Here is a 14,889-nt window from a genome sequence, read left to right on the forward strand (position 1 = left end):
CTCAGTTACTAACTGCACAAAGTGGGGGTGGCTTTTCCTCTTTTAATCCCAGCACTAAAGTTTTAGGTTGATGCTCTTTGAAACACTCCCATAGAGACCCCAGCTGTTCTGCAATGACATCTCTTGAGCATCACACTTTTTAGGAGAATTCCTGCAGAAACATCATCCCTTGGCTACAATAAATATTCTTCTTGGAATTTAGGTCTCTAAGGACTTTCTTTCACTGTTACGTCTCTCAATCTAAGGGTAAAATAGCAATTGCTTGATGTACTTTGGCAAGAATGAGACAGCACCTCTAACCATCCCCTTAGCTGGAGTCTAACACCAAGTTTGAACTCTCTTTTTCACCCAAAAATCTGAACAAAAAGCTACACACTCTGGGAGTACTTCAACAGTATACAAATTCAGAAGAAATGAAATCAAATGTTTTTCATAACCACCAAACAAGAAAGTTTGTCCAGTTAGGACAAATTAATTCTCAGTTGCCCTTTTCCCCCTTCTCTTCTAAACAGCAGTACAGTAGCAAGCACCCCTGCTTACATGTGTTTCAGCAAGATATAAAGGTAAAAAAATCAGAGCACAATACTAAGTAAGAAATAATTATTAAAACTTTAATCTAGATGTGTCCACTCTTCACGATGCCAGCAGTTTTGTCCTCTAACACATTTGAGCACTTGGGCTATATTTAGCTCTGCTCACTGCCCAAACTGGCCAGAGATGCTGATGGCTCTGTAGCCAAAAGACCTGCACTGGCAGGAGCTGGGGCAGCAGCTTACAGCAGGTCACTTGCCAGATAAATGGTTCCCCAAATAGAATAACTTCAGCTATAAAACAGCAAGATGGTTTAATGCTCTAATAGACACAGAGAACTACTTTAAAGCGTGGGCAAGATTTATATTTGTGGTCATCTAAACATTAACAAGAAAGGCCAGACCCGCGCTACGCTGGCTTGAAGGAACCTCACATCACTTAACACAATTCAAGCTTAATGCAGACTAAAAGGCTAAAAAACAGACACTTGAAAATAGTCCTTAGTGTACAAACACAAGGCAGCTCTGCCAGATGCACACATCTGTGCGGTCAGCCTTTAATGAAAACTTTTCTGCAGGAAAGGGCTTCAGCCCACTAGCCAGAGACAGCGAGCAGATTAGGAGTTTTTATTTAGTTAGGTACACAATATCCATATGCAATATCAAAACTTAGTTTAGTCTCTAGAGAACACAGAGTCTGTATATGTAGCAAGGCCAGGAGGCACTGCTGGGATGTCATGGGCTCAGGTGGAGTTTAACTACTCAGTACAACAACAGAACCAAACATAAGAGTTCAGACTGAGCAGCCATGGAAAAACAACTGCTCCCTCTCTCCTACCTAGGGAATGGAGAGGGATGCTCCCTCCTGTTATCACATCATCAGCACCGGAATCTGTCTGAGAAGTTGGGAGACTTTGGCATAGTCAGTGGCTGATCGCTGGGCTTCACTTCCAGGCTGCGGTATTTGCGTATTGGGTTTGCCTTGTGAACCTGTGAAAAAATAAATATAAGCAAGGGCAAAACAAAGCAAATGGTTGCAGTTATGATGAAGCTGAAATTTGCAGGTGAGCTGTGGAGGAGGTGAAGGCAGGCATCTGCCTGAGACCACCACACCACCCTGGGCACTGGAGTGAGGGACTGGGAAAATGCACAGCACATGTTGGGGTTGTAGGTTTTACTGAGATCATTCTGCTTTGATAACTACACATATGCAGCTCCAAAACTCAGCCATCTCAGAACAGCTGCCTTCTTTGTTTACATAGTTTTGTAGGTTTGGTTTTTTTAAACCAGTTGTGAAGTTGGTGAGTCGTCAGTTTTGCAAAAGGGAACCGTGGAAAGGCAGTTTGAGCACAGCTCAACAGTGACACTAGCTCCTTAAGGATAATTCCCACATTCCTCTGGGTTACTTTACAACCCTTGCTCAGAAACAGCTCACTTACCATTTCTTGTCTTAGCTTAGCAATTTCTTCCTTTTCACGCTCCTCTTGTTGCTGCCTGATCTGCTCCTCATACCTCTCCCTTAAGGCTTCTGCGTCTGCCAATCGCTTTTCAAATTCTTGCCTTTCTTTTGCTCTTCTTTCTGTTGCCAGCTCAAAGCTTTCAGGAACTACAGAACCAGAAAGGCTCTCTAAGTTTAGAAATAGAGGAGATAACATTGGTTCAAAGACAGTCAGGTAAAGCAGAGCAGTACTAGTGTCAATGGAAGCCTCCCTTTGGAGAGCTTCCCCTTGGCAAGGGTGGTTAGGAGATACCTCCAGGCTTCAGGAAAAGAGAAAACTTTACTCCCAGACGTGAGCAGTGTTAATGCAGACGTCACCCCGTCATGGGTGTTCTCATGGGAGGGAGCAAGCACACAATTGTTAGTACAAACAAGGTTTTGGCTGGTTTTATGCCCTACAAATCTCAGCCTACCCAAGCAGTAGATGCCTTCATCTCATTAGAAACGGGAGGGAAAGAGTGACAGTGCTGCAGAAATGCCAGCTGTCTCTGCAGGGAGCTCCTCACATTCTCAGTACCCTTATCCTGAGCTGGCATACATCAATCATCTGCCAATTGCAGCAGAGCTGCTAAATACAGCTGCCATGCTAGAGCAGGACAGGGGGGTGGAGAGGAAATCCCCCTGCTCCCAAGGGACACAAGCTGTTAGGCAATTAGTTGATTAAATGCAAGGCACTATTGGCTGTGCTGATGAAGAAGAGGCAACAGCCAGAAAAAACATCACTTAATTGCATCATTTCTGAGCCCGTGTAGCAAGTGCTCATAACTCTACCTGATAACATCTTATGCTCCTTTTTGGGCACAAAAGGCTCCTGGTACATCACTGTGTTGGGACGAGCTTTAAAACAGGCTGCCTCCTTCTGCCTTTTCAAGTCTTCTTTAAGCTGCAAGAGGAAGAGAGCACATCAAGTGCCAGGCAGAAAGAGACCATCTCCCCGTGACCCAGACTCCAGCACTCCCTACACTGGAAAAGCCATGTTGACTTAGTCAAATCATTTCCATAGAAAATTTATTAAAGCCAAAAAGTGGTGTCACTTGTTTCCCAACAGTTTCTTTGCCAAAAATAGCCTGAAGAAAGTTTCAGGTGTCCACTGTAGACTTCTTGTGAGAAAAGCAGTATATTATTTATGTGTCAATATACTCCTGGAGATAGTCAGCAAAGGGATTCAGCTGCACAGAGCTGCTGCTTAGAAAACACCCACAGCTGCTCGTACAGTTGTGGTAAATCCCATCATTTACCACAAAGTGAGAAAAATAAAAAAAACCCCATTGACCAATCCTTAACCCACAGCCCAAGTCTCATGCCAAGTACAGAAAAAATCGTTGCTCAAACTCAGCTACTGATTCAGTTCAAGCAGGACACTTTCTGTAGTCAACCACAACCCCATCAGCTGCTTTAAGTCTGGTCATTCCTATTATCCTTTTCATCCTACCTGCTGTTTCCAGCTCTGGAGCTTGGCAGCTCCTCGTTCATCCACCTGCAGATGGAATGGCTCAGGCTGAGTTGGGGTTTTGACCTTCTTTTCTGGCAGTTTAACTTGGTCAAAGTAAGGCAGAGGCAGTGCTTTGAACTTTGGCACCTGAAATAAACAACTCAAAATATTTCTTGTCCTTTCCTTGGAAGTTTAATAGACAACAGCAAATCCTGCCACACTGTTTTTACTGAAGGAGTGGAATCCAAGGTAGCTTTTAATTCTTACCTCTTCCTTTTGTAGTTCTTCTATTTTTTTCTCTTTTTGTATTTGTCGCTCTCTGTCCCGGGCGTCGAAAGAGAAGGGGCAAACTTCCACGTGCCTCTGCTCTGGCATTTTGGGTTTGAAGGGCACTCCATAATGTGGCATAGGATTAGCTTTGATCACAGCCACCTCCTCTTTTTCCTACAGGGATATTAGCATTAGGATCTGATGTTTTACTTTTGTATAGGCTGCAATTCCTGCCAAGCAAAGCCACAAAGAGCTTTGAATGCACTCCTTTAATAAGGGGCACACAAACAGTGGACACTGCAAAAATTAGGAATCCAACAAGGATCAATTTACTGGCAGCCTGAACCACAGGCCCAGTTCTTCCTTTTTTGAAGCCACTCTCAATTCTAGTACTCATCCAAATTAGACTGTAATTATTTAATATCCTCTTGACAAGAAGGAAAGGAAGAAAGGTGTGAAGCTTTCAAAATCCTGCTCCCCACCTCAGAGAGAAGAAAGGTCATGTGCAATATCTGCCTTCAGTAACAGAATAGGGAAGGATGAGAAATCTAAGCAGTCCACTTCCCTCATTCATAGCAGCAACACCTCAGAAACCCTTATCAGCACCCTAGCATTTAAATTATTTTATTTTTAAAAATAATTCAGTTTCTGTAAAATGAGCAGCAATAACCAGATTGCTTGAAGTGAATGGCACAGGCAAAGGTAACCCTGGAGGAACTGCTCACAAGAGGGAAGGGGCTTCCAGCCCCAGAGCATCCCACCCACATCCAGAAGCATGGCAGGCACCACAGTGGGACCTGAGCCTGGCTCCAGCCTCATCACAATTGTTACCTTTTCTTCCTCTCTGCCAGACACACGGGTTCTGCTTTTCAAGGTGAAGGCTGGAGACTTGGGGACTGTAACAGGAAGTGCTTTCTTTTCTGGAACACCCTGTTCAGAAGAGCCAGCAAGGAGTTACCCAAGGCCAAGTGCCAAGAACACAGGACAGGAGAAACAACGTGACAGCACAGGACATAGCCATTGCAGTTCTTACCTAATGACAGACACTGTTTACTAAGATCATTAAACACATAATGCCACATAGCTACAAGCATTTTGAAGCTCATTGCCACTCCAGTTCCAAGCCTGGGTGTTATTAAACTTCTTACCACAACATCCTCCAGGATTTTTGTGGGACATGGCCTGGAATGGAATTCGAAGCGCTCCTCCTCCTGCTGCTTCTTACTCTCACGCTCCTGAATCCTTTTTTCTATTTCCAGCTGAAAGCCGATGGGTTGGGTGAGCTCCTTCACAGCAGGTTTCTTGGGCAGGAGCGGCCCACTCTCGAAGATTTTGTGATTGACTTCTCGTGCTTTGAATTTGTACCTATGCAGGAATAATAGAGACAGTCACCAATTGTACATTAGTGCACAGCTGTAGTTAGCAATTCCTCCTTTGCCTTTAAAACAGCAAGATTAATAAGCAAAATCTTACAGATTGTTTTCCTAGAAATCCAAACCTTTGCCTACAGGCAAATTTTGAAGTGCATGCAGGCTGCATTGCTATATTGGGTTTACTTTACTCATCAGAAGCTGTATTCAATCCAAGATCAGGTCTCCTAAAAGCACTTCCTTCAAAATTAATCGTTTATATTTCACTTCCCTACAATCAGAGCTAAAGAATTATGAACACCCTAAAGGAATATCAATGGTGTATGCTCATTCTTTTACACAAAAGGGTATTCCAGAGAAGTGATATTTTGGTATCTGTAAAATATTTCCAGTGTGGTACAGTCATCCCCTGGAGGACTAGAGTAAGCCTTTACTTACTGCTGAATTTTCTCTATCTCCTCCTCTTCTAACTCTGCAGCAGTTTTGCAGGTGACAGGTCTCAAGCGGTGCTTTGTTCGGAGCACTGGTGTTTTGGGGTGTGTGATCCGAGCCTTCACCGGCTTTCCTGAAACTGAGCCTACAAATTCAAGTCACAGAGACCAGCAGTTAATGGCAAGGCCTGCAACAAACACAGGCCATTTGCTCAGAGTAGTCAAAGCATCTCTTGCTCTACCACCACATCTGTGGACACAGCCAGGACCACTCACCTTCCTCAGATTTCCTGCTCCTCAAATGGTAACGAGGGGGTGTGCGTTTTTGGAATGCTTCTACCTGCTCAGCAAAGGACACATACTCTGTTGTGGCTTCTTCAAGTTTTCTTTTGTTTCCCTGGGACAGATTGAAAGGTTTGGGGACAGTGGGCCCCTTCGGCATTCGCACCTGGAGACAGGACACCACAGTCAGTATTGGCCAGGAGGCTTTGATGACATTTCCTATCCCCATGGATGCACAGTATTTGTCCCTTCCTCTCACTGCAAAGAAGTTAACACTTCACATTAAGCACAAGTGTTAACAGTCTGAACATGCACAAGTTATATTGGGAAACTGTATCGAGCAGATTAAAGCATGAAGTGGAATGACTGGAAGATCTGACACTAAAGGGCTCCTTTTTCCACAAGGTTTCTTTGGAGTCTTGTGGCAACACAGACACACAGGAAGTTTGCAGTCAGGTTTGCACAACACCTGCCTCTCCTGTGGTAACCTCTCTGTGGGTCATCAGCCCAAGCATCGCACAAGCAGCAGGGAGGTGATGGCAACAATCAGTGAGCTGAGTGCTGGCAACACTCTGGCTCTCACCGGAGAAGGGGGATGCTTCCTCAGTACTGCTGCAAAATCCAGCTCCTTGTACTCATTCCCAGGCTGGCTTTCCACATTCTGTTTAATTCTATTCTCCGTGCAGAAGTGGAAATCAATTGGCTTCGTTACTTGACCAGCAGGTCTCTTCATGGGTTGTCCTAGAAGAAAAGCACATGTAAGGACTGGAAGCCTCTTGGTGTGGGGTAGGATTCATGGAAATAAAAATAGCATTTAATTTCTAACAACTAGGTAAGGTTTTAAAGAACTCATCTTTAACTTTTCAAAACATAACATAACCCAAACACACCTGTTTCCAGGCAGTTTAGGGGCTGATCTACAGTAAAGAGCTCCTAATATTTATTGCAAAGTCTGGAATGCTTGTTTTCAAAGGTACTTGCACAGCTCTGTGCAGCACTCTCCAGCTGAACCCAGCACAGCTTCATTCTGCAATTCAGGCACAGCCCACCTGCTCCAGCAATAGCTGCTTTCAGATACTCCTCATTCTTCTTCCGCAGCTCCATAACCTCCTGCTGCAACTGCTGCATCTTTTCCAGCTCCTGCTCCTCTGTACTCTTCTGCTTGCTAGAACGTTTGGTCCTCCTGCAGAAGCACATTAGAAACTAAGATATGCCTTCCTGCTTCCCTGATTATTAGCATGATGTTAGTGCAAGGAACATGCTTATCTCCAACGTCACTGCAGGAGCATCACAGGTTGTAAAAACATCCTCTTTAGAACAGATCTGCTTGGGTTTTGTTTTTTCAAGGAATCTCACAGCTAGCTGCTATTCTGCAGACCCATTTGCTGTGTTCATTCTCAATCCGTTAGGAAGAACAACTTTTTCCTCAAAAGAAAAGCAAAAGCTTTCCTGTGCGCAGCTTCAGCTGGTGAAATGCATTTCATCCTAATACTGTTGCCTTGACACAGTGTTTACTAAACGTGATACCATCACATGCTAAGTTGAAGCTGAAAACACACAGCCAGGACTGTCACCTAAATCAACTGTGATTAGCAGACAAGTCACAAGAAAGCCACGTACTTCAACATTGTTGGCGTGGAGGGCATGGTCAGTTTGCTTTTCCCTCTCCCTGGGGAGAGGTCAGAATCCTGCAGGGGCTCTGTCTTTGTGGATGCTTCTGTCACCTTCTCTCTGCTGCCAGAACTAAGAAAACAAGTTGTTAGGGCAAACCCCTGGAATTAACTGTGTTCTAAGTAAATGACCACCTGCAGTTCTCACCACCATGCATAACCATCCCAACACCTGGTGAGGTCTAAGGTATGCCAGGCTGGCCTTACCTCACCCCAGGCCCAGGTATAGACCATCCAGCTTTCCCTGGTACTCCAAGGTTGCAGAAGGGAAGATTAATTACTGAGTTTTTGGAGAAGGGAGGTATACTGTAGATCATTGAGGTACAGTGGTGTTTCAAAGATCACACTTCAATTTCCTGACCTCAAGCTTATCACCATATGATACTTCAGCAGTTAAGTTAATTTGAGAAATATTTTAGCTGTGACTCTTTCATAGCTAATGACTGCCTGATGACTTCCTGATGGATAAGTTCAGACACATTTAAAGCTAACTGACAGACACTGAGTAAGGAGTAAGAAGGTGAAGAAGCCCATGCTTGTTTCATTCATATCTCTACCTCCAAACAGAGCAATTCCTTCAGCATTTACAGCCATTTCTTGTTTACGAAACCAGTATCAGCAACCAGTTCCAGCCACCACCCCCTAACCTTCCTGTAGGAACCTTCTCAGCCAGGTGGAAACCCTTTCCAAAGGAACAGTTGTATTCCTTTTCCCAGCTCTAAACAGAAGGACTTGGATGACATACATTCTCATTTTCTTCAAGGGTGGAACCTCTTCCTTATTATCCGAGGCATTAGCAATTCTCTCTGCTTTGATTCTGCCCGGCTGCTTGCGCTGCTGGGTTTTCCCCTGCTTTGTAGCCAGTCTCCTGCCCGCTCTAGAGTAGAACAGAAAGCAGAGGTCAGTTTTCCCACAGATCTGAGGAGACACCTGACCTGGATAACACTTTTTATGTCAGTGTATCCCCTAACTCCACCATACAAATTATGTTTAACACAACAATCCAAATGCAGCACGATTTATTAAAGTTTAACAACCCATAAACTAAATATTCTTTGCTATATATGAGCATGCAGAGCCCCTTGCATTCATATCCAGAGTGAGTTCTGCCCAAGTCAGGCAGATATAAACAAAGAAACTTTATAAGCCACCTCAGTTTCAGATATCCTCACATTCCAGAAGGTCCTGGTGCTGCCGAGTCTCATTTGACAAGTATGTGAGACACTGCATTACATTTCCACCCTGGAGACTGTCCCTCCAGCTTAGCCAGCAGATCAGGTGTCCTCATACACGATCTCCATACTGGAGAACTCCAGCCCCACAGGATGCCCCAAGAACAGCTAGAACTGCAGATCCTGAGAGCAAGGACCTGCTTAGTTACACCATCATCAATCATTGTACAAACTGAACACAAGTATTTCACCTCTGAGGGGCCTCTGCAGGGGCAGCAGCTGTCCAGGTTGCCAGGGATCCAACAATATTCTGAGAGACTGCTTTGGCCTGGGCACATTCTGCTTCACCATTGCTTTCACCTGAGAAAGGGGCAAGTGTCAGCTCATCTACATACACAGAACAACACCAAGTAAAACCACATGAGACCTTGCAGAAAACAGTTTATGAAGATGGCCCCACAAAAGCCAGACAAGAGGCCTTTCCATTTGGCCAGCGAAAAGCCGGTAAAATTTATCCCCTCCCTGCCACACCAGCTTACTCATTGCTACTTCTTGTGATGGGACAGAAGACAGAATAACATCAGGCTTTGAAAAAGCAGGGCTGCTGTGTGAGGCCTTTGCCAGATTTTCTGCAGGAGGGACATTCTCCAGATTGGCTTCTCGGTCTGTAAGGAGAGAAAGACTTTCACTATACATACTGTTAGGAACTGTTAACAATACCCCAGAATATCATTATGAGGTTAACAAAGTCAAGTTACAGATGACAAAATTTAAACGCAAAAAAAACCAGAACAAAAGAAACCCCATGCATGATTAATGATGCAGTTAACAGTGTGATTAATTGGCACAGAAGCCAGGCCCAAAACAAGGGTCACACCAAGGTGTCATCCAATGAGGAAACCACTCAAGGAGTTGGAAGCAACTTACCAAACCAGGAGTCTGCATTGTATACATCATCCTCACTCAGAGTTGCAAAGTTGATGCAGATGTTTGGGACATCAAAAGAATAACGGGATTCTGGCTTAGACATCTTCACAGCCACACTGTCCCCAGGAATCCTCTGCCTGCACCACTAGAGACATGGAGACAACAGGGTATTAGTGGAATCATCCCCCACCTCTTTTCCTCTGCAGGGTTTCTAGGGACAGGCATTGGGCCAGCCTTTGGTACATCCCCCCTTCTTGCACTTCACACCTTAGGGCAGAACTCATGAGCCATGCAGAGTTTTATTCTACTGCTGATCTGCAAAGCTAAGGAGACTTTACCACTGTTGAGATTTGCAGGTTCAAAACTGTCAGAAAGATCAAGTTTTGACAGGGATTAGAAATATAGACAAATAGAATTGTATTTTTTAAGAGGAAGTAAATTATAAAGCTTTTGCAGAGAGCCATTGATTTGCACTTTGTTCCCTCACCACACACAAAGAAGAGGTCTCACCCTTACAGGATTTACAAAGCTGATGAGATTCACTCTAGAGCACCGCAATGCACAGCCTCTCTCCCTCTCTGAAGGGCTATAAACAAGAACTAATGACACAAAGCTGCTCTTCTATTGAATAAATTGATTTTCAAAGCAGGAAGAGGGCTCTGTAGAGCATTGTTACCGGGCAAACAGTCAGAAGGAGGGCAATGTCAGGCCTCTTGCATTCCATAACACTAGCCTGAGGCTGGCCAGGCTATAAACAAACTGAGCACTGTGACCCATGTCAAACAGTCCCTGCAGCTAATTAATGAAGCACTGACAGCAAGAGGAGTCCCTGTGTCAACAGGTGATATTAAACTCAACAGGAACAGGAATAAAGCCAGTGACAAAGTTATAAACCCTGAAATTACAACAAAACCTTTTTTGCAAAGGTGCTTTTGTGATGCCTTGAACAGCTGTGAGGCAAAGCTCGCAAGGATGTTATAAAACACTCCCCAAGGAAATCACCTGAACTTTGCTTTTATGAACCCAAGCAATTCCAAAGCAGCATATTCCTAATCCACAGAGCCTCAGCCCTAAACCACCTGTCTAGGCAGACCACACATGGTTCAAAACCCAGATGGTGTTTCCCAATAAATAACAGAATGGTCAAGAGTAAAGCAAAACAGGGTTTAGGGGGTACCACACTGGTCACAACCACTGGCCCCCAGGGATGGGTGCACCAAGAAGCCTCTAGCTCCCCAGAGCAGAACTGTGATAGTTAAAGGAAAAAATGTCATCAGAGAAGCGCCAGCTACACAGCTGGGAAGATGTCAAGGTAGGGCCCAAAGAAGGCAAACAGAAGAATTGGAGCCAAAACCAACTGTAACTGAGCTTGAGACACGGCTGGAATCAAATGCTTTCCTACTGCCCTTAATCAAGATAGAATTTCTGTCAACACTTTAGACTTTTTTTAAAAATCAAATGCGTCATCTGCATTCTCCCCTCACCCTCTCCAGTCAGAGGCAGAGCTCTGGGCATCATGTTTCACAGCTACTTGTGCCCACTGCTACACTGCTGTGTGGAGTCCATATTCTTCCATAGTGTCACCACCCTCATCATTGACGTCATTGCTGACCCCTTCTCTCTCCCCTCTATCCCAGGCAGAAGAGAATACTCAGGAAAACAAAAGGATTGTATCATTGCCTCAGTTTCATACTCTGTTTCTTGAAAGAGACAACAGGGAGGTAAAAGTTATTATGACTGAACTCCAGAGAGTCCATTTCAGTCAGATGAACTCACGGCATCCACTTCTCAAATCCCTACATATCCTCCAGGTCCTGCCCAGAACAGGATTGACGGTGAAGCTGCAGTTCACTGAAAGGCATCCCGCTCCTCCGCCCACCAACTCAGCTAGGACAGGGATCAGCCAGGAATGCTGCGGTGATTTATCGCTCCTGTGCCCACCACAAGGCATCTGCAATCCCAACAGGCTCTGCCAAGCACAGCCCGACACCCGCTGCCCACTCCCTGCACGCATTTTAAAACACCCGGTGGTGATTTTGACAGCACAACCACATTTATCTCAATACAAAATTCTTTCTCTCCACCGCAGCATTCATCCACCAGGAGGGAGGCGTGGAAATTTTTCCTCATTAATAGGGACGTTCCCTAATTAGCAGGCACTGCGTGCATTTCCCCAAGCGTGATTACAGGCATGCTGTAATCCTACATGGATTTAAAGCATGACCCTGCTCTCCCCCACATTCATCACCTCCTGTGTCGACACGGGTGTCTGCAGCAGGCCAGCCAGGGAACCCTCACCCCTGTTCTGCAGGATCAGCTTTCACCTGGTTTGCAGAGCTGCTGGGGCAGGAAAGGAGGATCTGATCTTCTCGCTTGCAAAAACACCCCAAATTCCTTTTATAAAGGAACTACTTAATTAAAACCTTAGTTTTCTTTCTAGGTTTGCTCTCTCACTGACCTAAATATGCCTCCAGAGCAGCACAGCCACATCCACCTGGAGGAATAGGCAGTGGCTTCCTCTGGACATCAGGTTTCTTTTGAGTAACTACACTTTGGCACGTTCCAGAAGAGTGCCTTGGCATGGTTTAGATTAGTTAGCTTTGAAAAAGGATTACACTAAATTGGAACAAGCATTCCTATCCCAGAATAAGACTGATCCAGCAGCAAGTGCAATAGGTATTTTGGAATAACTTCACACCTCACTCTAATCCAAATTAGCTTTAAGATACCGACACAATTCCATCACGGATGTGTTCAGCATCTTTTTCTCGATGTAGTTGTGAATTTTGTGCCAACAGCACCCACTGCCTAGACAAAGGAGCCTTCCAGCCATACAGGCCATGGTGTCGGGAGATAGGATGCAGCATTCCAAGATGAGAACTCAAGGTCAGAGGGAGAGAGAATGGAGGAGTTTGAGTTTGGAAGAGTAGCAAGGACAGAATGATAGTGATAGGGACACAGACAGGTTGTGACATGACAAGTGGGAATAGCTTCAAACTAAAATATGAGAGATTTAGATTGGATATTAGGGAGAAAGCCTTCCCTCTGAGGGCAGTAAGGCTCTGGCAAGGGTTGCCCAGAGAAGCTGTGGCTGCCCCATCCCTGGAAGTGTTGAAGGCCAGGTTGGATAGGGTTGGTCCAGTGGAAGGTGTCTCTGCCCATGATGGGGGGGTTGGAACAAGATGAGCTTCAAGGTCCCTTCCAACACAAACCAGTCTGGATCCCAAGGAGGGCAGAGAGATATGCTCTTTCTTGCCACCTTGCAATGTAGATAAGGCCCTGGTGAACTGGAGATGATGCCTTATCACGACACAGCACTGGAGCTTCACAAGTTACAGGTGTTACTTATGGCAAATCCTAACAGGATCAGAAAGCAGAAAAAACAACAGCAGACACACAAGAAGGCTATTCTAAGCTACATCAGCAGATAAACACAAAGCAATCTGATCCACATGCCTCAAAACCCAAGACGTGCAACCAGGAATAAGCAAGAAGAGCTTCCCCAAGGCTGAGGCAGCTGCATGGGAATGTGCTCCAGCAATTCCAGGGCTTTCTGCTGGGCTTCAACACCAGCTGCCACTTAAACACAGGATGCTGCACTAACCAGGCAGCTTTAATTCAGCCTGGCAGCTTCTTTATTGTCCTGCAAACCAGAGTTTTCCATTCCTTTTATTGGGATAATAACCCAGACAAAGTTCCTGAATGTTTTTCAGGGGTTAACGTGTAAGTTGGAGCATTAGAAAGGGCTGTAACTCCCTCTCTGAAGCTACAGTCCTGTCACCACAGCCTGGTTAGAACCATCCCACCACAAAGCCATCACTGGAACTCCCTCTGCATGATGCCAACAGCTTCAGAAACTCATCCTTCACCCTTACTTTTCCCTGAGCAGGGTTAAGTGAACACTTACAACGCACTCTGCATCTACAGCTTCTCCCTCTTCTCATGCCCCTTACTCAAAGTTCAACGGAGCTTTTCTGCAGTACAAAATCAACACTGGATTCATCATCCCCCAGAACACTGCTATTCCATCATTTAATGTTCAATCTCGGAGAAAAAGCCTTTAACTCGCCCCAGGTGAGAAATAAGCCCGCAGAGAGCTCCGCAGACCCCCCCTACCAGCGGCAGCCAAGGGAGGGGTGAAGTGCTAGCACAGCCTTTGCTCTGCTAACGGCCCAGACCCGCCCCCATTCCCAAAAATAAACAGCCCCGACATCTCGTGCTCCCTAAAAAAGATCCCACAAGTTTCAGAAGACATGAAGATGGGACACTCTAAGAATAGGCGTTCAAGGAAAAGTAAATTATTTTTAGCTAGTATAACCTCAACTAACTGTTAGATTAAGTTGAAGGTCCTTTAGTTTTAAAAAAAAATATCCTAATAAAAATAGCTCCCCTAATGCTTTTTCTGTTGCTTGGGCCAGGTTTTCGCTGGTTTGCTTCCCTCCTTTTCCCGGGAAGCAGGATTTGGCCTGAGGAGAATTAACAGATATTTACATCGTGAAATACAGAGTTTTATCGCATTTCGCGATTGTTTAAAGACTTAAAACTTTATTTCACGGCCGAGGCACCCACCCCACCGTAAGGCACACGCCTGGCGTTCCAGTACCGCGATCCCACCCGGAGAGCGGGAACCCCCCGCCACGGCTCCTCCAGCTGCCGGCCGGGGGCCCCGGGCTCAGCTCCCCCGAGGAACGACGGGTTCGCAATCAGCCCCCAGGGCTCCGTTACGAGCCCGCCCGCCAAGCACCGCGACAACGGCTCTGGCCACGGGCTGAGCGGCCGGAGCCGCCTTCCGCCTCCCAGCCGAGACCTCGGCTCCGTTACCAATACCTGGGCTCAGAGAACAGCCGCGTAGCCACGGCCGGAGCGAACGACCAGATGTGGGGAAGGGCTGAGGGTCGGGGAAGGAGGGCGAGGCCAGGAGTGCCCGGCCGAAGCCCCCAGACTCACCTCGGCAGCGCCGCCGCCACCCCGCGCGGCCGCTCTGCTGCCGCCGTTAACGGATTTCAAACAGGGCTCGGCCGTCCGAACCCACCAATCAACGCCCGGCTCACGCCCTTAGAGCGCGCTGATTGGCCGGGCCGCCTGGGGACCCGGATAAGCAGACGCCGCGCAACGCAGTTGCGCTCTCCCTGCAAAGCCTGATGGGAAATGTAGTAATTGTGTGCTCGGACAGCGCCACAATGACCGGGCGAGAACCGAACCACAACTCACATAACGCACTACGGGACACACTGGGCCAATCGGGAAAGGCGATACTCTGAGTGTCGTTCTGGACGGCCTATCAGCGGCCGGCGGGCAGGTCCCCAG

The 14,889-nt window shown here is 46.2% G+C and overlaps 1 protein-coding gene across 4 annotated transcripts; it reads right to left on the reverse strand.

Annotated features, from left to right (window-relative positions):
- Positions 1 to 590: 590 nt before the first annotated feature.
- Positions 591 to 14,626, reverse strand: TPX2 (TPX2 microtubule nucleation factor). 4 transcript variants are annotated; one of them, XM_032126578.1, is made up of 17 exons: positions 14,530 to 14,626; positions 9,583 to 9,727; positions 9,195 to 9,320; positions 8,907 to 9,015; positions 8,229 to 8,360; positions 7,434 to 7,556; positions 6,863 to 6,996; positions 6,397 to 6,554; positions 5,808 to 5,979; positions 5,539 to 5,677; positions 4,879 to 5,095; positions 4,562 to 4,660; positions 3,728 to 3,904; positions 3,461 to 3,607; positions 2,800 to 2,911; positions 1,970 to 2,136; positions 591 to 1,520 (listed from the first exon to the last, which is right to left on the reverse strand). In XM_032126578.1, the coding sequence occupies exons 2-17, from the start codon at positions 9,683 to 9,685 to the stop codon at positions 1,410 to 1,412; spliced, it is 2,226 nt and encodes a 741-aa protein (XP_031982469.1). In that variant the 5' UTR covers positions 9,686 to 9,727; positions 14,530 to 14,626; the 3' UTR covers positions 591 to 1,409. The 4 variants fall into 4 exon arrangements, with proteins under 4 accessions (XP_031982469.1, XP_031982467.1, XP_031982468.1 ...); XM_032126576.1 differs by having other exon boundaries at positions 1,970 to 2,157; XM_032126577.1 differs by lacking the exon at positions 14,530 to 14,626 and adding an exon at positions 14,410 to 14,434 and having other exon boundaries at positions 1,970 to 2,157.
- Between the last annotated feature and the right edge of the window lie 263 nt (positions 14,627 to 14,889).

Source organism: Corvus moneduloides, chromosome 17, assembly GCF_009650955.1.
Source record: "Corvus moneduloides isolate bCorMon1 chromosome 17, bCorMon1.pri, whole genome shotgun sequence".
Lineage (NCBI taxonomy): Eukaryota > Metazoa > Chordata > Aves > Passeriformes > Corvidae > Corvus > Corvus moneduloides.